Source organism: Pelobates fuscus, chromosome 3 (genome assembly GCF_036172605.1).
Source record: "Pelobates fuscus isolate aPelFus1 chromosome 3, aPelFus1.pri, whole genome shotgun sequence".
Taxonomy (NCBI): domain Eukaryota; kingdom Metazoa; phylum Chordata; class Amphibia; order Anura; family Pelobatidae; genus Pelobates; species Pelobates fuscus.
The window spans coordinates 326,109,727-326,135,015 of NC_086319.1; the positions used below are offsets into that span (position 1 = coordinate 326,109,727).

Below are 25,289 nucleotides of genomic sequence, written 5' to 3' on the forward strand. Positions count from 1 at the left end.
CCTGTGACTGAGAGCATGCTGGAACACAGCACACCAGGGCCACTGAGGTGAGAGCGTGCTGCAGAGGTGAGACAGACAGACACAAACTTACAGGGCCCAGAGAACACCAAGTGGGAGGATCTCATTCCACTCCCCTGTGCACAGTGTTAGCATTCATCAGACCTTGAGGTGCACATATTCAGACTAAGAAGAGGCTAAGAAGGCGTGTGATGTTCTGTTTTAGTACTTGTACAGACAGGAGTCCGCTTCAAGTACATAGCTGGAGTACTCATTGAGGGAATGAAGAACTGGCTGTGACCCTATTATCATGAAAACCCCCTAGTAATGGACAAAGTAAGAAACTTTTTTTGTTGTTGTTGTGACTTTGTGTTTTGTTTTAATTTTTTTTTTTCATTATTATTTTGTACCTATTGTTACAAATTGTGTGCAGTTTTAAAAACCTTATCGTAAAGAACCAAACAGTGCATTTTTGTTTTTCGAGCTACATTGATTTATAGAGATTGTGTTTCTGATAATAATATATATATTTTTTATTATTTTTACATTTTTTTGTTTGTTTGTTTTGGTTTTCAAATGTCCATTTTAATTTTCTGCTTTGGATCCATGCGAATATGCGACACTGTGACTCTGACCACTGAGTGCTTTAAGAAAATGTACTAATGCTGTGATGCAGGGTTGCTCTTAAGAGCCAGGCAGTAAAACCCATTTTCCTGAAGTCCTTTTCAGTATTATTAGTGTCCAGCGGTATGTCTGTGTAAATTATGCATATGATGTTCTCCTTTTTAATGCGAGCCTGTTGCTGTCCTTCCTTAGAGCATACTTAGTTTTGTAGCCCCATTACATTGAGCGCACTGAAGATGACACCAGTATGAGCTATGGGTAGATGACAGCACTCACTTCATGAGCTCTTACAAGAGGTTTGCGGTATATTTCACCATCTTAGCAATTAATGGACTGCATTTATACGCTGCCTATAGTACTGAATACATTTCAGCTTCTCTTGAAAGGAGGTAGATGAAATGAAAGGAAAAGGGTGTACATTTGCAGCATTACTCTATTCTATAAAGAATAATCAATACAGCAAAAGATTTCTTTAAACATATAAAATCGATAAGTTAATTTTCTAAGCTTGGCGTAACACTTGTAGTTCAAAAGGTCTGGAGTGGATTTTAATGCTAGCCTAAAACAACCCCCCTCCCCCCCCCCCAAAAAAAATCCCATCTCTTGTCACTGGAGTCCAGGTGTTTTTGTCCTATTTGCTGGTGTAAAGAGTTAATCAGTAGTTGTCTCCCTTACGATACTTTCCTGGAGAATTCCAAATCCTCTAGCTGACTGGCTTTTTGAACTGGAAAAGCTTATTGTTTGCCTTATCTCTTCGGTGAGCTAACTTCTGTTCTCTGCTAGAGCTTCAGGCGTGTTGGGCTGCTTCATGTTCTTCTCAGCCTACAAGTGAAGTCAGCTTCATTAGTTTCATGATGGTACATCAGTACAGGGCTGGTGTTTGCCGCTTCCTCCCAGCGAGTCCTGGAGCATGATCTGGGCTGCCTAGGTTTGGATAGGCTTGTAAGGATTTGTCAGCCAGATGTGACACGATTGTCAAGAGGCAAGTAAAGGAGGAGATCTGATATTAATCAGTGCATAGCTGGAAGCCAAACTTTCTCAAAGCCAGTGTAGAAACATGTTCTTCTCATTTGCTAAGCCTTTTTTCTTGCTACAGAGCTGCCACCGTCTCTGCTGCATGCTTTGTTGGAGTACAAAGTGGGTACCGGCATTTAAAAATCTAAAATAAAAAAAAATGTTTATGTGCAGATCTTGTTGCAAAATAAACATGGACCACGAAAAAAACTGCAGTTTCCTTTTTTTTATTATTATTATATATTTTTTTCTTTTTCTTTAGAATATATAATTCTTCAGTTAGATTTTATTGTAAACTAACCATCTGACTTAAAAAGAAAAGTATATTTAGTCCATTTTCCCCCATTACTTTGAAATAGATTTCAGTTCTTCTGGTCAGTGGTGTTGTCTTAACCCTTACTGTGTCAGATGGCCCATGCAGTGCTGTGCACTTTTAAGTCTGAGAGAATTATTCACTGTTTGTGCTCTGAAGTCCTGCTGCGTAGAATGACAAAATGGGTCTAAACATGTGTGAAATTTGATGTACACTACCCCTGCCTGACCTGCGACATAGTTTAAGGCAGCCTGCAAGCATATATTTCCAATTTGTCTATACAGTAGCCCCATTCATACCTTAACAATGTAATGGTATATCTTTAATTCAAAATGACAAGTTTGTGTATGTGTAGCCCTATCCCCTCTCCTCCTCTGTTCCAATTCAGTCGATTTAATTGCATTTCTGTGTTTATGGAAAGCCACTTTTTAAAGAATCCAACTTGTTCTGAAATATTTTTGTATAAACTCAAAGGACTGATGATGATGATGAACATCTCAGGTTATTCCTTAGTACCCCTGCAAAATATTGGACAGTGCCTTAGTGGTAGAGAATAAGAAGGTGATAGAGGTTTGGAACATTCTACTACTTGACCAGGACACCAATGCACAATGATTTTATCATGCTAGAACCCAGAGTTTGAGTTGTCAGAATCATGTAGCTAATACCAAATTGTTCAGAAAACCTTCTGTGGATAGCAGGAAGTCTTAGGGGCTTATTTACTAAATCGTTAAATGAAAACTAAACCGGTTAGGTTAAAAAACATGATTTGGGTAAATTTGCCTGCTTGTCTACATTTTTCAATATGTTTTTTTAAGTTCACTGCAGCTCAGTGTTTAGCGAATAAACCCTTTACATGTTAAGTGCCACATGGGTATCTCATGGCTCTCTGAATTTGACATGGAGTTATAACTTACCCCAATTTTACTCAATTAATGTATTGTTCAATCACTTCTTTCTTTTTGCCATTGTATTTCTTTAATGCTTTGCAAGTCACAGGGAGTTGAGGGGTTGCTATGACTTGCTCTGTCTTGTCATTCCCTGTGTCCAGGGAATCAAAGGATGTCTCCTCTGTTCTACCTTTTGTGCCTGGCCTTGCTTTATGTCTTCACTCGTCACCTCCATCACACTACCTTTATAGAGCCCTTGTCCATTAGTACATTTCTGGCTGTCAGGACCATCATTTTAAATCAAAATGTCTTTCTGCTTGGCTACAATCTAGCTAGCAGCCTTCTGTCTCGAGCAACACACTGATAAACCTATTGTCACTTGAAAGGTGTTAGAAGTTGTCTGTCGATGTACTTCCGTAGAATAATGCATTTCAAGACTCGCTATAGGTCCTGGTAAACTCCAGAGCACCTTCTAGTCAGTGCATTGCAAGGGTGAGCAAAACCAACAATTATGGGTTTATTTAATGTGTGGTTTCTCTAAGGTTGTACTCTGTGTAGATTTCATGATTTTCAACAGTTTGCACAAGAAAATACTTTAGACGCACGGTGACTCTTAACACTTACCTGCCACCTAAGATCTTTCAGGGCTATTTACTCAAGTGGGAATTATCGCACTTCAAAGTTGAATTTTTTTAATTTTAAGGCTGAACTGGTAAAGTTCTCCAAGTAGCTTTGCTACCAGTTTGACTATTTTGACCTTACCTTTAAAATTCACTTTGAATTCTCAGCAATTCTCTCTTTAGTGAACTACCCAGTTTATCCAGGAATGCATGCATTTTGTAAAGGCATTTATACCTGTTTTCTGTCTTGTTTTGCCATAGACATACAGTAAAAATGTGAACTGCACAAAAACCGAACTACAAAAATCCTTTTTAATCTAAAAAAAATATATATACATTGTCACCTGTGTCCTCGACACATCCTCATTCTTGTCAGAGGATGAGCAAAAATCCACTGAGCAAGCCCCCCACCCTTCTGTTATATATGGCCCTTCTGTTATATATGTGCCCTGGATTGGCCAGTCCTTGTCTTGTCAAGGGAAAAAAATAATTAAATGCCACTATTTTACTGCTCTGTACATAACCTTCCTTAACTTTCTGAAGCTGGAGGCATGATAGGAGATGTGGTCCTTTGTAGCTGGAGTGACAGAGGCTTTCCATTGATGCTGTGACATTGCATGTACTTCTCTACTACTTTCTGCTTCTCATTTGATTTCCATGCATGAAGGATTTAAACTGGATGCCATAAGTAAAACGTACGTCAAGGCTTTATTTGACTTTAGGTGTTGAAGACTTTGACTGCAAGTTTGTGATGAAAGGTCATGATGGGACATGTAGTCTGCTTTGGCTGGACTGCTAGCGGCTGTCTTTTGTGTCTGGTTACTAATAAATAGCAATGTTGGTGTGGTTACAAGCCGCTTAGCTGTACCTGTGCTTAAAGTGGATGTGTCATACTCACAGAGGTGTAGAAAAAGGCCCCTTCAGGTTAGTGATATAATTCAACCTGTGTACATTGTTCTGGCAAAACAAACCCTTATTAAAGGGGAACTGCCACTTCTCTGAAATTTACACCATGAATTAAACCATTGGAAATCACCTATAACAAGTGTTAACCATTTTTATTTCATGTGATGTTCTGTTTTACATTTTTATTAAAGGTTCAGTAAATTACGTCATAAACCAGTTGAGACAAGGCAAAGCCAGCACAAACATTGCAAGTGACGAGGAGAATTTGAAACCATGTTTAATTTATCTTATTTTTTTTATTCGGAATGCCAGGTGCATAGGTTGGTGTTTAAAACCATGATTGACAGAGAGCTAAGATGGAAGAGCCAGATTGCAAGATAAAGCATTGTGGATATATAAGTTTAATTTTATTTTTTAACACCTCACAATTCCATGTTTGTTAAATATTGGAGATGAGTATACATAGTATTAATAATCAATATTGGGATGTCAAACTTCCCCTTTAAATATGTATTGGACGTCTCCTTGGGCTGTGCGGTGGGGACAGAGTGCTGGGATTTTTATGAAACACAAGTGCACTTTCTACATATATCATCTAATAGATGTTACAAATATGTAACATGCAATAAACTGTTAATATACAGTATATTTTTTTCCAACAGTTTTTAGACATTGCACATCATTTCTATGCTATACTAAACTTTAGTGAGAATCTGGAACCATGGTGACCATTGCTGATTTACAATGCATTTGTTTGCAATTCTGGCTGCAAATCTACAAATCCTTTTTGATGCTGTATGAACAAAGTTGATTTTGGATGACAGATGCACTTTAATCCACGTGTGCTCATGGGAGGGGGGGGGGGGGGGGGGGGTCTGGAGACTCCTGACTGAAGACTGACTTTAAGATCCTATGATTTAATGGGTTTACAGGTCATTCATATTAATCCCAATTTATTAACTTTAAATTATTATTATTATTTTATTTTTTTTAAAACTTTTTAATCTGGCATTTTCACTAATCTATCATCTTTGTTCGGTCTTAATCTTCTACATGAACAATTAGTGCTTCTGCTGTGTGCCCTGGTTGAGCTAGCAGATCAGCCTAGCGGATATTTTAGTTTGTTTAATATTCTATTAAAGGACCACTCTAGTGCCAGGAAAGCATACTCGTTTTCCTGGCACTAGAGTGCCCTGAGGGTGCCCCCACCCTCAGGGACCCCCTCCCGCCCGGCTCTGGAAAGGGGAAAGGGGTAAAAACTTACCTTTTTCCAGCGCTGGGCGGAGAGATCTCCTCCTGTTCTCCTCCTCCGATCCTCCTCTTCTCCTCCCCGTCGGCTGAATGCGCACGCGCGGCAAGAGCTGCGCGCGCATTCAGCCGGTCACATAGGAAAGCATTCACAATGCTTTCCTATGGACGCTGGCGTGCTCTCACTGTGAAAATCACAGTGAGAAGCACGCAAGCGCCTCTAGCGGCTGTCAATGAGACAGCCACTAGAGGACATAGGGGGAAGGCTTAACCCATTCATAAACATAGCAGTTTCTCTGAAACTGCTATGTTTCTGAAAAAATGGGTTAATCCTAGAAGGACCTGGCACCCAGACCACTTCATTAAGCTGAAGTGGTCTGGGTGCCTAGAGTGGTCCTTTAAGAGAAGTAACGGAGAGTTACACACCTTGTCATATGAACTTCTTTGGACCAGACAGGCCTGTAATACTGGGTGATAAAACCTAGAATTCTACTGTATACTTTTTTTGCCAGCTTCAGTGGCTAAGAAAATCAAATACATAATACAATATTCTTGAAATCGCCTTATGTAACTAAATATAAACTAATAATAATAAAAAAAAAAAAATATATATATATATATATTTTAATTACATTAATTTTGAATATGTGCGCCTATCTATGTTCTACGGGTGCCTGTTACCTTGAATCATTGAGACAAACCATAGCAATAAAAATGTGGTTGGATGTTTTATCAATTCTATTGACTTTTTTCATTCTGCAAGATCTTGGTTGATGCAGTGATTTTGGTTGTAACCAGTAGTGTAGCACACTGATTTATGAATATTCCACTCTTCTATGGTCAAAAGAACCAGATCACTCCAATATGGACTTGTACTTGTACCTCTCAAAGAAAGTGATCATACTCTTCAATGAAAAAAAAACACATGCACTTGTCCATAAAGATTTGAAGAATCCATCACTGCTCTGGGCAGATGAGGTCATTTCTCCAATGTGAGATATATTGAAAAGCTTTTGGTCCAGTGAAGTGCTGCCTGTTACTGTCCTAAATTCAGAACAAATACACCTGCTGAAACACAGGCGCCACAGAATAATTAAGAAGCTGGGTAGGTTTCATTCACTGCTGTAAAACCTCTCACCTTGATTTTTTTTTTTTTTTTTTTTTTTTTTTTTTAAATCCTCATATGATACAGCTGCCTCTTTGCAGGATTTAGCAACACTGCAAATATTGGCATTTTAAATCCATTTAGTCCATCTCATATTAAGACAGCGATACCTTTCTTTATATTTAAACATAAAACTAAGCCTCTTCATACATTTTAACATACTAGTTTCATATCTCTGTAGAACGAAAATACAAACCTCGATTTACAAGTGTTTCACATAAAAAATAAAAAGGAAGAATTTGTAGCTATTGGGCAGAGTAACCGTTTAGAGTAACCGGCAGAGTAACCGTCAAGATTATTATTGAATAGCAACAGTTCACATTCAAATGTGGATATTGGCATAAGATCTCATGATTACAGTGCTATAATGTAAACTTGTTTAAAAATAGTGTAACACAATTATTGCCCCGTTTTTCAACTTTACCTGGCTCAATAAGAATGCTACCCTGCTCAGGAGGTGCTGGGTGGATTGACTGGCTGAGGATTGTTGGAGACACAGTAGAAGCATCTCTAATTCTCGTAAACCCTAAGCCTCCTGACTCTTAACACAATCCAAAACCTCAAGCCTAACTCATGTACTCATAACACCGCATTCTAAGTGACATAGTTTCCCATTGTACAGCGCTGCGGAATCTGTTGGCTCTTTATAAATATTAATAATAACTGTGTAATTCAGTAATTTAACCATTTTGCCTGAGAACAATTTAAATGAATATCCATACAATGGGGATGATGAGCAAAGATTTTGATTTTAATTTTTTTGAATGGTACTTAATGGGTTAAGGAGTCCAGTTTTTGTTTAGTACTGTAACTGTGCTTGATCATTGATTGTTTGGTCCTAGAATCCTAACATTAAAGTTTTAGTTTTATTCTCCAGTGTTCTTACACAGCACTGGTATGGTTAATTGTGAAATGATGCAAGATCAGAGTGATCTAATCCCTTCCTGTGTGCGTTAGCCATTATTGCTCATCTGTTAATTGATATCGAGACATGACTTCCATAGTACAAGTATTTCTTGTGTTCTGGCATTTTCCACCTATCTGATTATGCTCGCATGTGGGATAGCAGCATCTTCTGAAGACTGCCGCGTGGGTCATGATATCACAGTGTTCTCGAATCAGCCTGATTGTCTGTCTGTTACTCATCTAGAGCAGCAAAAAAAAAAATCCTTTTTTTTAACCGATTCTTCGCAGCCAAAACACAACACATACCTCAAGACGGTACCTCCACCACTATGCTTTACTTTTACACTGCCATCATTGCTTTTAACCCTTTTGTGACAGATGATGCGCCAGGAATGTTTTGATGATATAGGATATGCCAAACCCCTTGTCTAGCAGAGGTTAAACATGCTATGCCATTCGTATAGCTGCAACGTTCTTCCTCCTTTAATTGGAAAGCAGATTTCTAAAATATAAGTAGCTGCAGATAAGGACACCTATTATTTAAAGGAACACTATAGTCACCTAAACAACTTTAGATTACTGAAGCAGTTTTAGTGTATAGCTCATGCCTCTCATGTTTCACTGCTCAATTCACTGTCATTTAGGAGTTAAATCACTTTGATTATGTTTATGCAGCCCTTGTCACACCTCCCCTGACTCTGATTGACAGCCTGCATGAAAAAAAGCTGGTTTCACTTTCAATCAGATTTAATTTACCTTAAACATGTTTATCTCTTGCTCTGTAAATTGAACTTTAATCACATACAGGAGACTCTTGCAGGGTCTAGCAAGGGATAATCTAAATTACATAGAACTTGCAATAAAGGGAGGATAAACATTAGGTGGCTCTTTACAGGAAGTGTTTATGGAAGGCTGTGCAAGTCACATGCAGGGAGGTGTGACTAGGGTTCATAAACAAAATGATTTAACTCCTAAATGGCAGATAATTGAGCATTAAGACTGCAGGGGCATGATCTATACACCAAAACTGCTTCATTAAGCTAAAGTTGTTTTGGTGACTATAGTGTCCCTTTAAGCCATAAGGACTCTGCGATTAGAGCCTACAGAAAGTCTTCAATATAGAAAGCAGAACTTGCGTACCCAACCAGCAAGTTTACCCATCTGTGGCTCGCCCCTTCTCTACTCTATGCACACCATCTGTACTAGTGTTAATACTGCCAATTCCTGACCTAGATATTTAACGTTTTATTGATTACATATTCACTACCTCTTAAATGCAAGCTATGTAGTTCATGCACTATACCAATTCATAGATAGATACATTAGATAATTATTAACACTTTCAGAACATCTTGGCCAGTCAGTCTTTAAGTGTATAGACCAAGGGTAGGCAGCCTTTGGCAAGCCAGATATTGTGGACTATATCTGCCATAATGTTCTTATAGCCATTATTCTGGCAAAGCATCTGCCTACACATGGTAGAGTGACTATCCTCTATATCACTGGACCTAAGCCTTTAGGTCAGAACTCAAATGTGGATCCCTGTGCTATATTACTGGGGTAACTCTTGTAGGAACAGGCACACCAAAACCAATGGGAGAGTTTTCCCAATACCTGAAGCTGAGATTACTGAGGTAATTTTTTTGTTTTTTTTAACTATAATTTTTTTTTCATATATTATATTAAAATAAAGAATGTCCAAACTGATAGGTTGGTAAGCTAATTTTAGCAATTTTAGAATGGGTAGCCAAAGCTACTACCGTGTGCATAACATGGGTCCCTGTCAAAAAACAATAACGGCTGCCTTATAAACTTTTAGTCTGGTTGGCCAAAAGGTACTGCATGGACACCCGACTCCCAAGGGCACGAATATTCTGTGTAAACTTTACTGAACAGTTATAAAGTAATAATAGAGAGAACGCAGGTATGCAGTAAATGTATACACAGTACATCATCACTACTGTAGGTCTAGCAAAATAAATATTTAGATCATAAGCGAATGCTACAAGGTTTAGATCATCCGCACACACAGCTAATGTGTGCAATAGAAAGCATTATAGGAAACGATAAGGTGCTAACAACTCATTTGCCAGTTCTTTGCTGAACATCCATTTTGTTCGTAGATATTTACCAACACATTTTATTGCTACATGTCATTACTTTATAAAGGATATATATATATATTGTCTGTGTAGTTTGTTTTTTTTAGTTGAGTAAGAAGCTTGATGATCATGTTAAAGTTGAGCATTGGTTCTCCTGTGAGTTCCCTCAAGATCCAGCTGTTGTAGATCTGCAATTACCATGATGACTTGCCAGCCTTGTTCTAGCAAAGCTTTGTGGGAGTTGTAGTTCTGCAACAGCTGGGAGGATCAACCTTTTCACCTCGTGAATCCAGATGCAGTAAACCAGAAAAAAAAAAAAAAAAAATCGAGACCCCTTCTAAATTTTGTTTAACCTTTAAACTGCAAGACTCGTGTGTCTGCTTGTTCACAATCACTGGTAAGTGTGAGAAACATTGAAAATTCCTTTAAAAAAATTAAATTGGGTGCAGGGGTTAAAGTCTTTTGATGCTCCACAGAAGTCATTATTTTTTACACGGTAAATATCTCTAAGTAGGGTGGTAGCTGGTCAGGAATGTTTGCCAAGACGTGTTTTCAAAAAGTAACTTGACCTTCTGTTTTGTGTGTTAGTGAGTGCGTTCCGGAGAATGAGATTCAGCTGTTTGCGGGGAAGGAACAGAGCACAAAATGAATGAGGTATGTTTTCATCCACTTTTAACACTTTACCATCAAATTATATTTGTCAACTTAAAAACAATAAAGAAAAGATAACTGTAATTGAACCCACACATACACCTAACTTGTGTGGGTGCCTGGAGTGACCCAATGTGTGTATGGTCGTAAACAGATAATTCAACATCATAGAATTCTTGTAGGCTTTACACAAATTCTCTTACAGCAAAGGAAACGCTGCTGATGAAACGGTAACTGAGAATTTGAGACTATTTTTGTTATGCTCTCCTAATCTGTTTTCCACTCCTTTAGCAGAAGGAATGGTTTTCCTCTGAGAATTAATGGGATATTATGCTTTGAAAAATGTGGAGACTTAATTATTTTTGGAAAATCTGTAGTACTCCCTGTGCTTTTGATGTTGCAGCTGCAAGTTTTTAGGTATTTTTAAAACGTAGTTGGCCACCTTAATTTTGGGAACCTCACACCAGGTAGCTTTTGAATATTTTTAATACATCATGAGGTAGAAAATGAGCCGTTACATCATAATTTATTTATCTCTTGAAACTGTATGCAAGCTATTTCAGAGTTGGACAGTCCCCAGAAACTTTTCAAGAAGATAATTCGTATTCAACAACAAATGCAAACATCAAGTAAAACCTTAGGATTTGTTATACATAAGGAACTATTTTTCTTATGTAATGTTTATAATGCGTCACATTTTTTATTTTAAATCAGAGTAACTAGGAGATTATTCCAGCCTCGAACCTTCGATTTTTTTTTTTCAGTAAATCTAGATCCTTTAAGATTCGAGATAGGGAAAATAGTTGAATGTTCGCTATCCTTTTGACAATACCACACATTAGGGATAAATACATAAATGCAGTACAAAGTTCTCAGCATGGATTGCAAGCATGGCATATATGCTAAGTTAAACAATTTAGCTCAAAACAACATTGGCGTTACCAAATGGTCCATTTTGAGTATTTATAATCTTAGGTTTTGATGAGATTTTCATATATATAGATCTGAGCACCTGCTTACTGGGTGTATATACATGAGGCATCACTACATTTTCACTCCCTAGTCTGCACAGTGTCATGGCCATCCAAGACTGATTTGGTAGAAATTATGTGGAAGTTGCGCCAAAGGGAAGGATAGTTTTAGATACATGTAGTGATATAACTAAACATAGACAAACTAGAGTCGGGATACCAGAAATGAAAATTGTTATAGGGATGTTCTAAGCAACATAACCACTACAGCTAAAGTTAATGATTAAGGTGCTGTAAGTCTGAATGTGCTGTCCACTAGGTTTCTGACATAGCGACCCATAGCCAACCCATACTGTAGTTGCAATGAAAATGTGAAAATTGAATACCAACATTATCCATCTAAACCCATGGACTAAAAGGCCCAGCCCATTTTACAAGCCAGTGGGGTCAATATACGCTGCTGTTAGAGGGATAAAGGCAGAACATGCAGTGTCAGGGAGACCGAAGTCCTAATAGTCAGGCTGAGTCACAACAGAGCACTTGAATCCTACAGAACTGTTCACATGAACAAGAACAGCTCAAGTGCCCTGAAGCAAGGGAGTAGCTGGCTTATATAGGCTGAATCTCTGCTGTGTGATATCTGTGATTAAGAAAGATATGTCAACACATATATGGAGAATACACAATGTATGCTGAAACAGATGCAGGGATGGCTTGCATCATTGTAATATGGATTACCAACAGCAGTCCTAAAAAGTCACAGCTAGAGAACACAGATCTTAAAGTACAACACAAGGCACCCTGAGTATCCTGAATGGATGCTAAAAGGGACATAATGTACACAGAGTTAAGGTTACACAGACCAAGAACTGGAAAATGCTTTCATGTTCTATTCTGTCAGGTTTATAAGGAATGATAGACACTGCCAGGTTTATAGGGGATAAACCCTAATATTTAACCTATTAGACAAGGCTAAACAAATTAAAATAGTTGAGAAGATGAAGTTAAACAGGCATTTAATATTTTTGCTGTTTAAAGGGGCAGTCAGTAGGTTTCTGCTGTACTGCCCTAATGGTCTAGTAAATCGCCAAAGGCTTCTGTTTGTATTGATTTAGTTTCAAACATATTGTGTTTGGGTGGATGTAATATAATGTCCCATTCATTAAAGGAAGTGTAATTTGTATGGATGTTTCGTAAGCTTTTCTGGAAATTCCAGACCTGTTCTTTCCCCCATGTGGCAGAAAGCTGTGGACAGTACAATATCACAGGTCTAGCCTACCGTTGATGTGTATTATTGTCAGTTGGAAATCCATCATTTTCGGTTATTTATGGATGGGCACGGTATCCAGATGGGAGGGAAACATGCAATGTGTTCTCATGTATCTGTCACATTTGGAAGCCATAAAATTACCGTATTTTGGGTAACATCTGGTATTTAAGCTGCCGTGGTCTACATCATTGATTACTAGCCGCTGTGCCACACTCAAAAGGGGAAACGTAGTGTGTCTATAGTTATCTATAAACCCCTGCTAAGTAGGTATTTGTTGAATGCATAGTTCAACACATGGCAGCAGTTCTATTTTACCGTATTTGTGTTGGCTGATAAGTCACTATATAGCTGCTATCTGTTTAGAGATGACTACTCTGTTTTGTGAATGGGGCTATAGACGTGGCTGCATGCCTCAATGAAAATTCTGAAGGAGTGTTTTTACAGGAGGTGGGGACACGCACCGCTCAAGTTGTGGTACAGATGGGGGAATCAAGCCATGTGATATCTGTTTTCCAGGCTAACTAATTCAGAGTAGTAGAGAGAGTTTTTTTTTTTTTTTTTTTTACAGATAATGTTTTATGTGTCCTTTTTAGCCAAGCTTTGCATGATTAGAGCTTACCATGAACAAAGAATTTTGTTAACATTGTCTTTTATTCTTGGTATGCAATAGGCCAAAGATGGGTCCCTGAAGTAGCAGGCTCCTATCTGTCAGAGTTGGTAAAAATTTAACAGAACCTGTGTGAGCCCTATTTGATAACATTGGATCAGCGCTGACCATTTATTTAGATCAGCTTCTTTTGTTTAGTTCCCATATTACTCCCAGTTACTCACACATCAGTGCTTCTCTCGTTTCTAACTGTTCCTTTTTCTGTTTTACAGGCAATTCGGTGCACCCTAGTAAACTGCATTTGCCTGGGTTTCAAACCTGGAAAAATCAACACACGCCATTGTGACCAGTGCAGACATGGATGGGTAGCACATGGTAATGTGTTAAAAATTTGTTATGCTTATATCCATTATTAGGTTATGCTTTTATCCATACTTTTTTTTTATTCTGTGCCTCATCTGTGATTTCTTCTTCTAGCACTCAGTAAACTTCGGATCCCGCACTTCTATCCTAACAGTCAAGTGGAGATTGTTCAGTCCAGTGTAGTATTTGATATCAGCAGCCTAATGCTCTATGGAACCCAAGCCATTCCCATCCGTCTCAAAATCTTGCTGGATCGCCTGTTCAGCGTCCTTAAACAAGAAGAGGTTCTTCAGATTTTGCATTCACTCGACTGGACCCTTCAGGATTACATTCGGGGTTATGTGCTTCAGGTATCTAATAGTCAACCCTAAGAAAAAATATGTTATGTAGGACCTTTCCACAAATAGAGATTTGCAGTTTCTAAACTGTGAAACTCTGAGTTAAATTAAATTATACATGTGATAATGAATACTAGTTATCAAGAATAAACTATGCCAGTATTTTTTGTTCACAAAGCCTGTAAATTACAGTAGATGGAATCTAGGTGAAATTTCTCCCTATAACTTTTTTTTAGCCAGTCAAATATAGCAAATTATGTTTTCAGTCCACTGTTCATTGAAAAGATTGCAGTGTATTGGTCCAGTTTTCTTTCCAGCTATTACTTTGTAAGTGCATTCAGCAGAATTAGATAATGGACGCATAACCACTGCTTAGTGACATTGGAACTTTAGACATACTGAATCAGAATGAGAATTCGATTACATGTTTTAATTTGGTAACAAAGCCTACTCTTTCAGGGTTATTCACTAAACTGAGAATTGCCCGGGGAATTGCAAATTGTATGCCAAAGTAGCCAAGCTATAAATGTGTAACAGAGCTGGGATTTTTCCCTATTTGTCCTAAATTCTGTAATTCCCTGCTGAAGTCTTGACAATCCCGGGGTTTTAGCAAATAATCCAGTTTCGTTTTTCTTTAAGCCACTTCTGCTCAGTAAGAAAATTTGCAGCTCAAAATGTGGACTAATGTTTCACAATGAATCTTTTCCCTTTTTTTCCCCCAACGTTTTGGAGTCTACTGTATACCAGAAAATATAAACTTTTATTTCTATATTTTTTTATGTGTTTCACAGCTATATATTGGGGGAGGGTGGGGAACTTCTTGCTAATTTTAGTAAAGTTTTGGTAAAATGAGCTTTAAAACAACTCAATTTAAAACCTTACCTTTTTAATCTGTAAATCTGAACCACGTGACACAAGATTTACTTGAGAACAGACCCATATGCCCCTTACAAATTATATGGGAGTTAGCATTTAGTCAGGACAATCCATACACATGGTAACTTGCAGTCGGCCCATGTTAAGCCAGGGCAATGAAATGCCTTGCAAGAGCATTTGGCTCCCGCTGCTTGCTCCAATTATGTTTTTATGCAAAGATCCATTACAGTCTTATATCATGACACAGATCAATATTTAATGATCTGGATAATCATGAATTTTAGTGTTGGGATTAAAAATATGGAATCAATTATCTTGAACATCTACAGCATGAAAAAATTATGATGATACATTCCTCCGCAACCTGAGCACTCTTTCATGCGCTTTGAAAAGAAAATCTCTGTAGGCTCTCAAATACATGTCCTGTGATAAAATATTTATTGTAGTTATTGGGAAAATGTAGACATGGCCAATGTTTGCTAGAACTGCAACACTCAATTGTAATTACAGCTGCTTTTTTGTGAACACTGGCAATAGATCAATAACAGTTCATTTGTTCTCTGGCCTTAGTTGCCTGGAAAATTATTAAGCTTGCAAGAAACAAAAAAAGAAAATACATGCTTGACTTAAATGAACAGCTAATCTAAGATCAAAATTGCTCTGATTTATATTCTTACATTAACTGTCCAACATGAAATAATAAGATGTGAAATGCTTCTTAAAATATCATGTGCGGCCTTCGAAAGACAATATGCATTTTTTTGCTTTGGTAAAGTTGCTAAAGAGCTCTCTAAAACTAAATGAGTTTAGCAGGTTTTATAATTGTGTAAAATGTGTGTATTCATAACAGTTGAAGTGATATACACTCCGAAACTGTTTAAGTACTAGAGAAGAAAGATTATCAAGTGTTGTGTTGCTCTGAAGATCTAGATGATACCCAGTTATTAATTTTGCACGTGTTCATGTGTTTCAGGATGCTGCTGGAAAAGTATTAGATCATTGGTCTATAATGACGGCAGAGGAAGAACTGGCTACTCTCCAGCAATTTCTGCGTTTTGGGGAAACTAAATCTATTGTGGAGCTAATGGCAGTGCATGAAAAGGAAGGGTATTCTGTTCTTGTTCCTACCACCAGAGCCAGTTCTGACATTAGGGCTTTTATTGAAAACAGCAGTCTAAGGAGCAGCCCCCTTCCACCACCATCATTGGAAAAAGCTTCACCATCGGGCATCCACCCGTTTGAGAGCATGATGAACAACATGGCTTTTACATTGCCCTTTCAGTTCTTCAGTCCTGTGCCTCCCCCACTAATAGGATCTCCACCAGAAAGGCCATTCAATGAAAGAGGTCAAGAAAGAGGGAATGAATACAAGCCAGATACCCACATATCATATTCTGAGAGCAGCTTCTTAACTTCCAGTTCTGCATCATTTCTTTTGGAAAATGAGTCCAGTGTGAGTGCTCAGGATGTCATTACCAAAACAGAAGACGATAGCCCATTAAGTGACTCTAGTTCACATAACACCATGACAAGCTATGACATGGCGTCCATTTCTCCAGAGAGTAAAATGAAGTCTGTTGATCGAAACGGCACTGGACCAAGAAAAGGTCGAGTCTTCTGCACTGCCTGTGAAAAGACTTTTTATGACAAAGGAACGCTAAAGATACATTACAATGCTGTCCATCTGAAGATCAAACACCGTTGCACAATTGAGGGGTGCAACATGGTATTCAGTTCTCTGCGTAGCAGAAATCGTCATAGTTCGAATCCAAACCCAAGGCTTCATATGCCAATGAACAGGAATAACCGTGATAAGGATTTAAGGAATGGCCTAATCGTCTCTGTATCTGAAGATCACAAAAGACTGGGATCAAAATCTTCCTCTGTGGACCACAGACCTCCTCCTAACTATGCCAGTCCTGGCACTGACTCAAAAATGCAATCTGGTGTTCTTAATGTTGGACAAAGTTGTGTGCTTATTCCAAATCTGAAAACTGTACAGCCTGTTCTCCCTTTCTATCGAAGTCCAGTTACACCTGCAGAACTTGCCAATACACCTGGTATACTTCCATCTCTGCCAGTTATTTCCTCTTCAATTACAGAAAAGCTCATTACCAATGATTTATCTTTGGATGCAATGCCTAAAAAGAAGTCTCGCAAATCGAGCATGCCCATCAAAATTCAAAAAGAGGCCGTGGATGTTGCAAGCGAAAATTCTGAAAATGTGGGTTCAGAAGAGGATAGCCCTCCACAGTTGACCAGTGATCATGGCTTTGAAATGCATGTTAAAAACACAGAGACCAGGATTTCAGGTGAGCTAGAGAGAGACCACATTCAGTCTCCTGTTTCATTTAAATTTCACAGCACTGAAGGACAACATGCTCAATCTGAGATGGATAAAGAATATCAGAATGCATCTTCTGACTCAGAAAATGAATTTCCATCATTAGAAACGGAGATTAATCACAAACAAGATCATGAGTTAAAAATGGCTTCAAGTGAAAATAAATATGAACACTCAAACCACTTTAATGTTGCAAAGCAGTTGGCTGAACCTTCCATGTATAATAATGAGCAGCCAAAACATACAAACTCCGAAAACGGTATTGAATTTAGACATTATCCTGTGAGTGTTGGCTATTTCGGTTCCATGACTCATAGGACCTCAGGCTTTGACTCTTTAGATAAAGATCATGGTGAGCAAAACATACGTATTCCAAAAGAGGAGAATCGCTTCCATTGTGAGATATGCAAGAAAGCATTTAAAAACCCATACAGTGTTAAAATGCATTACAAAAATGTACACCCCAAAGAAATGCATTTATGTACAATTGATGGTTGCAATGCCGCATTCCCCTCCAGGAGAAGTAGAGACAGGTAAGCAAAATCTTAGGTTTCAACCTGTCACACTCAACTGCAAGTTCTCTGCTTTTGTAAATCTGATTAACTTTACACCAAACCTGCATGTCTGTGTATCTGTCTTATGGTGCCTAGAAGGGAACCTTATGATATCCTCAGCTGAAACTGACCTTTCCTGGTGCCTCCATCTACCTTTTTCAACTCCTGGAGCAAAACTATAAAAGATTTTAGTCGAAATTGCAGGATCCTCCTCCTTGTGCATATACAATGAGGTAACAAACGTATAATATCACTCAAGATTCCTTTTTTGTCGAGGAATATATAGGCACTAAGTGGCAGAGAATTGAGCAGTGAGGCTGTAGTTACATCAGCTATACTACAAAAGTCATTTTATTAAAGCTGTACTGTCAACACTCACCTCCCCACCCCCACCCCCCCACTCAGACAGCCACTAGAGGTGCTTCCTGGATCAGTGGTGCACAACGTGGACTGAATGGAGACTCTGAACATTCATTACATTACACACTCTACATGGAGATGCAGAACATTCCTCCTAGAGATGCATTGATTCAGTGCATCTGTATGAGGAGATGTTGATTGGCCTGCGTGGTGTTTGGCTCCACCCACACCCTGCTTCCTTAGCTGAGATTGTCGATTCCGATGATCAAGTGCTGGAATAAAGATGAGATTTACCCCTATTTAAAGGAGTAAGGGGGGCAGCAACCTAAATAGTGTTTTTAACCTTATAGGGTCAGGAATATAGACCCTATAGAAGGCCGCCCACATCCAGCCATAAAATGTAAGTTAAAAAAAGCTCTTTACTTACTTTTTTCCAGCACCAAGGCACCCTCTTTAAGTTGTAAATATGAAGCATTAACAATGATTGACATGATCCCATTCTGAAACCTATATGATAATTCCATACCACCTGACTCCTAGCTGAACAAAAATGTCCAAACAATTGAAATAGCTGTCCTGAGAATGTACCTTAAATGGGAACTGTACCTTCCCAGGATATTTAAAGTTATATTGACTTATCCCTTATATTTAACAAATCTATATGTTTGTGAGGTCTAAAAGATGCAAATAAATGTAGAACTTGACACTGCTTTATTTAACTTATATCATAGAGCTAAGCAGCAGCTCCATCCTGGCTCCACATCAATCCTTATGATAAACTCTGTCCTTTGTACCTGTCTGTCGGCACAGAGAGAGGAGAACCACTATTAGGGATATTCACTAAAGTGAGAATCCTCCTCCTCTAATGCAATATGTGCCTGGGCTGAACTGGTTTGTTTTGTCAAGTGACAAGTATTTAAAGAGTAAAATGTTACTTCTAATTTTATTATTGTTAGTTTGTATGAATATAAAATTAAATTAAGCCTGAAACGAAGTAGCTCGTTGGAGAAAAAATATATATATAGTGTTAGGAATACACCCGCCCGGCAAGTAAAGGGTTGAAAACTATTTCATTCAGGCACCAATTTCCAGTGCCGAAGCACCTTGGCGCTGTCTCCGCCTCCTCCAGCGGCAACGGTGCATGCGAATGTGTGCTGAGCACCGCACATACATTAGGCCTTTAACATAGGAAAGCATTGAGTTAGTGCTTTTCTGTGTGGACTTTGCACCGCACGAGGACTTCCATCATCATTTCACGGAGTTAATCTCTGTGAAACAACAGAAAAGGCCTCTAGTGGCTGCCTAGTAGACGGTCACGAGAGGCAATCTTAACCCTGCAATATAAACATGCCCGTTTTCATAGAACTGCAGGGTTAAGGGGTCAGGGACAGTAAAACCCAGACCACTTCAATGAGAAGAAGTGGATGAGTGCCTATAGTGTCCCTCTAACGCAGGCTTTGGGTCCATGTAAAATGTTTTATTATTATGTAATTATTTATATATAGCGCCAACAAATTCCGCATCGCTTTACAGTGGGTGGACGAACAAACATATAGTTGTAACCAGACAATTTATTGCAATTTATTCATTCCAGAGAACTGTTGGTTCCCTTTTAAAGGGACTTCCACTGTGTATCTTTCAATGGGAACTTTGGTATAAAATACTCCCTATAGTCAGGGAAGTAGGCAATATAAATTTGACTAGATCATGGTTTGCAAAAGCCATCCCATTTTGTTTAATAGCGAAGCAATGCATTAATTTGTTTTTTTTAACTGTTGCTATCCCTATAGAGAAACGTAAACTTCTGTAGATTATGAAGCCATATTTTGTAACTATTTATATAGCATGACAATCAACAACTAGTAAATCAGATTTGCAGGTAACTGAAACCAAGCAAATTTGACACACAGGAACAAGAGGTGATAAGGTCTCATATGATCTGAAGATCAATTCTGTTACCTAAGCAGATTTGTACATGTTGCTACATAACTATAGGAAGGCTAAAGAGCATAATTTATTTATTTTCTGTTCAAACGTTTTGTTCTCAGAAATGTTTATAAATTGTGTTGAATTCCAAGCCTAATTTGCAATGTTTACATTGCCAAAATAGCAGAGTTGGGGAGGGGGGATTATTTAGCTGTATTGGCTTTTTGGCCCTAATTCTACAAATTAGAGGGGTTTTCCCATAGTTCCATATAGCTCCCAATGGAATGGTAGTCGGCTATGAGTTGAGCTTTTCACATTACCTTCACGACCCCGAGGCTACAAAAAGCTGGTAGGCTCTCTGTGTGCACATGCAGCCTTTGATTTATTAGATATTTCCATGGGAGTGTTTTTGTGTAAAAGGTTTCCTTTATTATCCATTCTCCCAAGTACATGCAGTTATAAACTGGAATCCAGGTGTGTTTGAGGAAACTGAAAGAATGTGCTCACATTCTTTCCTTAGTTTAGGGTTACCCACACATCTAGCTTCTATAGCAATTAGCAGATGACAACGTTTCATACTTATTTCCTCATCGAAGGCTTCAAAAAGTACCCAAAGTGAATGATCAGTTTGTGGTCTGCACAGTGTGTCATGTATACAGCATCACCTCTGATATTAGTGATGGGTTGGACGTGCTGTGATTTACATACTGCAGATTTATGTGTGTGCACATTACTGTAAGTGTTAATATATACAGATATAATATTTATAGTATATTCACTATAGTCATTTGAATACTTCCCAGATCTGTCTGATGAGGTCTTCCCATAGTACACTGTAGCCATGAATTTGTACTTTATAAAAAACAATTGTAAGGTAGATGCCAACATCCATGCCATTATAGATTTGAAATCCTGATTTGGCTATCGAAATAACCAGTAGATAATGTAAAATATATGATACTCTTCACTTTTGAACTGTAATGCTGCAACATCGTTTAGTGACTTTCATTATGAATTCCATTAACTTTCCTTCTAATATTCTTGTATCTTGCAGGCATAGTTCTAATCTGAATCTTCATCATAAGCTATTGACCAAAGACACTGTGGAATTGCAGAACAGCTCCTACAGTATTCCATATCTTTTAAAAGATGTTACAAAGGGTTGCTATCAGGACTCTCCATTAAAAAACTCTGGGCAGACCTCTGTGATCTTCAAAGGGATGAACAGAACAGGGAGTCTGGTTTATCCCATGAACAAGATCAGAGAGTCTTGTTTGGACAGCTTTGGGGCAGACCCAGTCAATGACAGTGTTGTTTTGGATCTAAGCACCACTTCGAGCATGAAGTCTGGAAGCAGCTCTCATTCATCCTGGGACTCTGATGGCTGTAGTGAAGAAGGTAACAATATACCAGTGGAAGATAGTAATGAAAACTGTGAACAATTGAACTTCATATCGCAGGAAGAATTCTTTCAGAAACTTAATGTAATTGATAGAGCTCGCCAGAGTTTCATAAGCATACCGTCTGGTATGCCAATAACTTGCCACATGTGTCATAAAACCTACAGTAATAAGGGTACATTTAGAGCCCATTACAAAACGGTTCATCTCCGGCAACTCCATAAATGTAAAGTAGCAGGGTGCAACACTATGTTTTCATCTGTGCGAAGTCGAAACAGACATAGCCAAAACCCTAACTTGCACAGAAGCTTACTGGAGACGGTAGATGTCATGTAGTAAATCATGCAGAATGTCTCTTGTAAATGTATGTGTTAATTACAGTCTTGGCTTCATCAGTTGCCCCAGTAAAGTAACTTTGTTTAAATCTTTGATTCCATAGTAAGTCTTTGAAATGGTAAAATGTTGCTTTAAATGTTTGGTTTATAAGATGAACATCTAATTGTTGGATGCATGATGGCAATGATGCAGGCCCGAAAGGCGCTGACTGACACTTTTTTTATTCTTTACAAACCTTTCTTCTCACAGTAGAATAAACAAAGTTGTGGGTTTTTTGTTTTTTTTATAAAAATGGTTCTCACTGGTTAAAGAAAATACATTTTAAAAAATGCATTTACAGGGGAGTTTAAATGAGCAGAATAGATTGTGGCCCACTTTTTTATTTATGCGCCATAATGTTTAGCAATGTAAAGCTTATGACATATTTTGTATCTTTATGTCCCTTAAAGAGTAGCTGTCATAAGTGAGCTAATGGTGGTTTTGTCTCCCCTCACCCTAATAAATTAAAGTGTTTGCAAGACACTCGAAGATAAATACACCACAGTTTGATACATTTTACCTCCGTGTGACCAATGTCAACATCTTCCCAAGATGCTTTGAGCCTTGTACTTTGGGAGCCCTTGATTCCATGCAGACATTCTCACAGAGTAAGGGTAGACTCTTTGCATTTGATATGCCAAGATGTATTTTGGATTTAATTAAAATGAAATAAATAGAAAATAAATATATATATTACATATATAACCTAAAGAAATGATGAGAGCACTCGCTGGATTTTCAATCAATCAATAAAGTGTATTTAAATTCACACGTGGAAAAATCAACGTTTCGACCTGTGTAAGGTCTTTATCAAGATGCTGTACTTATATAAACATTGTGTTTATATACCCCATAAATGGAAGAAAATAAGCTTACCAAGTGTCCAAAGTGCACGAGACCCATTCCCACACGCCGATTGGACCACCCCTAATGTGCTCAGTGACGTGTTCACAATGATGTCATGTGTCCGGCGGCAGGACCTCCCAATCTGGAAAGCATCCCGTTGCCATAATGATCTAGTGCGGTGATATTGTATGAAAAATGTGTGGTTTTCATACGCTGCCTAATGTATGACGTCATTGTGAACACGTCACTGAGCACGTTAGGGGTGGTCCAATGGGGTGTGACTCAGTCTCGTGCACTTTCGACACTTAGTAAGCTTATTTTCTTAATTTACACAATGTTTATGAATCTTGATAAAGACCATATACACAGGTCGATACGTTGATTTTTTATTTATTTTTTTCACATGTGAATTTGAGTACACTTGATTCATTGAAAATCCAGCGAGTGATCTCATAATTTCTTTGGATTATATATACAGTGCAGTGCAGCACCCTGGTTCGAATACTTTTTTTAGTATTTCGTTTTGGGCAGAGTGCTAGATCATTTGTATTTTTATATTTATTTATTTTTTTATTTATACAGTATTTTTTTAACTGTCAGTGTACGAATGGCTTGAGGTAAACCTATATTTTCTAAATTTGAGCAGCATATGTTTTTGTGCTCTGTATACCTGTTTCATTTCACTACAGATTGAATTGTTGGCACTGCAAGCAGAATTCTACAATATGAAAATAGTCAAGTTGGAAATGTAACTGACCTTCAGTTTTACAAATTCAGTTTAAAATTTGAAAATCCTTTTGAATTCCTGACAATTCACACTTTAGTGACTATTACTGTTAGAATGTTTCTTTTTATTTTAGTGTGCCAGGTTTCAACCTAAAGGAACCCTATAATGTCAGGAAAACAAACATGTGCTCCTGACTCTATATTGCTGAAATGGCTGTTTAGGTGACCTTTACCCTCTCTGTGCAGTAAAAAGCTTATTTTCTCACCATTTCTCCAGTGCTGCGCTGTTCTTGCTATGGCTATCCCCACCTTCATGGATGAGATCATCAAGCTCAGCCAATCCAATGCTTTTCCAAAGGAAAGCATTGGAAGGCTATTATGCATCTCTATGTGGAATGTTTACTGTCTCTATACAGAGTGTGAAGAAGCATAAGCCATGCTGCACACAGTGTAGCACTACACTAGGAAGCACCTCTCGTGGTCATCTGAGTGACTGCCACTAGAGTTTTTACTAGCCAGCAATGTAAACACTGCCTTTACTCTGAAAAAGCATTGTTTCAGTGCTACTACTGGAGGGACAGACTTTAGACACCAGAACCACTTCATAAGCTGTAGTGGTTCTTGTGACTATAGTGTCCCTTTAGTTTTCTAAAGGACATTTAATTTATTATTAATAATGGGATGCTTGTCACTTAATAGCACAAAGGTGACTTAGAGCTCTCCTACATACCAAATCTATCTGAGGAAATAAAGAGCATGTTACTTAATGCTATTTCAATGCATTTTTAATTTTCAGGAAAAAGCATGACTTTGAAAGAGCGAACTAACGAAGCATTTGAGAGCAGAAGATGCACAGAAAACTCCCTTTACTGAAAAACCCCACAATCACACTATGGGTGTTGTAATGCCAGCTGAAACGGTCTTACATTTTTGTAGAAAATAATAATCTGTAAGTAGGATCCTGATCGTCAGATGTACAGTTTTGATACTATGTCATATAAGCATTTTCACTGTAATTAGATGTATTTTGACATGTATGCTATGCACTTATATTCTGGGCATTGTAGTATTAAAATGCTTAAATTTCACTTTTTCACGTCTCTTCTGTAATTCCTTTATAATTTAAGCCTTTTATTTTTTTTTTATAACTAGTCTAGAAAAAAAGATGTTTCCACAGACATGATATTTACTGCACAATTTGTAAATACTGTGCTGATTACCCCTTTATACGCTAAATAAAAAAAAGAGCTTAAGAGGTTAAATTTTTATTTTTTATTTTTTTCTCTCTCAATGGTTTTCCAGTAGGACTGGATTTGTTAATGTGTTGTGGTGTACTGTATAAAAAAATAAATGTATAATTACATTTGTAGTCATTGTAGCAGTGTAAAATAAATGTCACAATTTGTTGATGTTTAACTTATTCTGAATATGACTTTGTTAGTTTTCATGATGAGAACAATCCGAGATGGATTCTTTTAATGGATGGAATCCAAATTTTTTTTTTTTGGACTACTATAAAATAATGCACAGTAGATTTGCCCAAGAATGTCCTTGTCATTGTAAATGACTTATCTTTGTTTCAGAATAGGAAAAGTAAAATTCTACTAAATGCTTCATGACAGACTTCACAATAAATATTTCCAGTCATGAACTTTGCCTTTTTTATACATATATTGGTAGTACATTTGAAGCCATAAACAGTGTTTGTTTGTTTTTTGTTTGTGTAAGTAAAATGCCATAAATGTTTTGTTTTTCTCAGTGTTGTTCAATAGAACTGCGATTTATTATTAAATTCTATTTAATTTTTCCTGCACTGTTAAGATTACGCAGGATTCAAAATAGCTACAGTTCATTTGTATAACTCATTTTTGTTTTATTAATTAATAATAAAATAAAT

General features: G+C 37.7%; 1 protein-coding gene across 2 annotated transcripts; it reads left to right on the plus strand.

Annotated features, from left to right (window-relative positions):
* The first annotated feature begins 182 nt into the window (after positions 1-182).
* Positions 183-24,480, plus strand: BNC1 (basonuclin zinc finger protein 1). Of its 2 annotated transcripts, XM_063448982.1 has the most exons (7): positions 183-333; positions 10,374-10,439; positions 13,557-13,659; positions 13,762-13,997; positions 15,835-17,738; positions 21,100-21,443; positions 24,189-24,480. In XM_063448982.1, the coding sequence occupies exons 2-7, from the start codon at positions 10,431-10,433 to the stop codon at positions 24,263-24,265; spliced, it is 2,673 nt and encodes an 890-aa protein (XP_063305052.1). In that variant the 5' UTR covers positions 183-333; positions 10,374-10,430; the 3' UTR covers positions 24,266-24,480. The 2 variants fall into 2 exon arrangements, with proteins under 2 accessions (XP_063305052.1, XP_063305053.1); XM_063448983.1 differs by lacking the exons at positions 183-333; positions 10,374-10,439 and having other exon boundaries at positions 13,583-13,664; positions 13,769-13,997.
* Positions 24,481-25,289: the final 809 nt, after the last annotated feature.

Excerpts from the sequence above, each read along its gene's own strand:
- BNC1 (XM_063448982.1), top strand. Across the intron at positions 13,660-13,761 it reads ACATGGATGGGTAGCACATG|CACTCAGTAAACTTCGGATC; the intron begins GTAATGTGTTAA and ends TTCTTCTTCTAG. Across the intron at positions 17,739-21,099 it reads TCCAGGAGAAGTAGAGACAG|GCATAGTTCTAATCTGAATC; the intron begins GTAAGCAAAATC and ends TGTATCTTGCAG.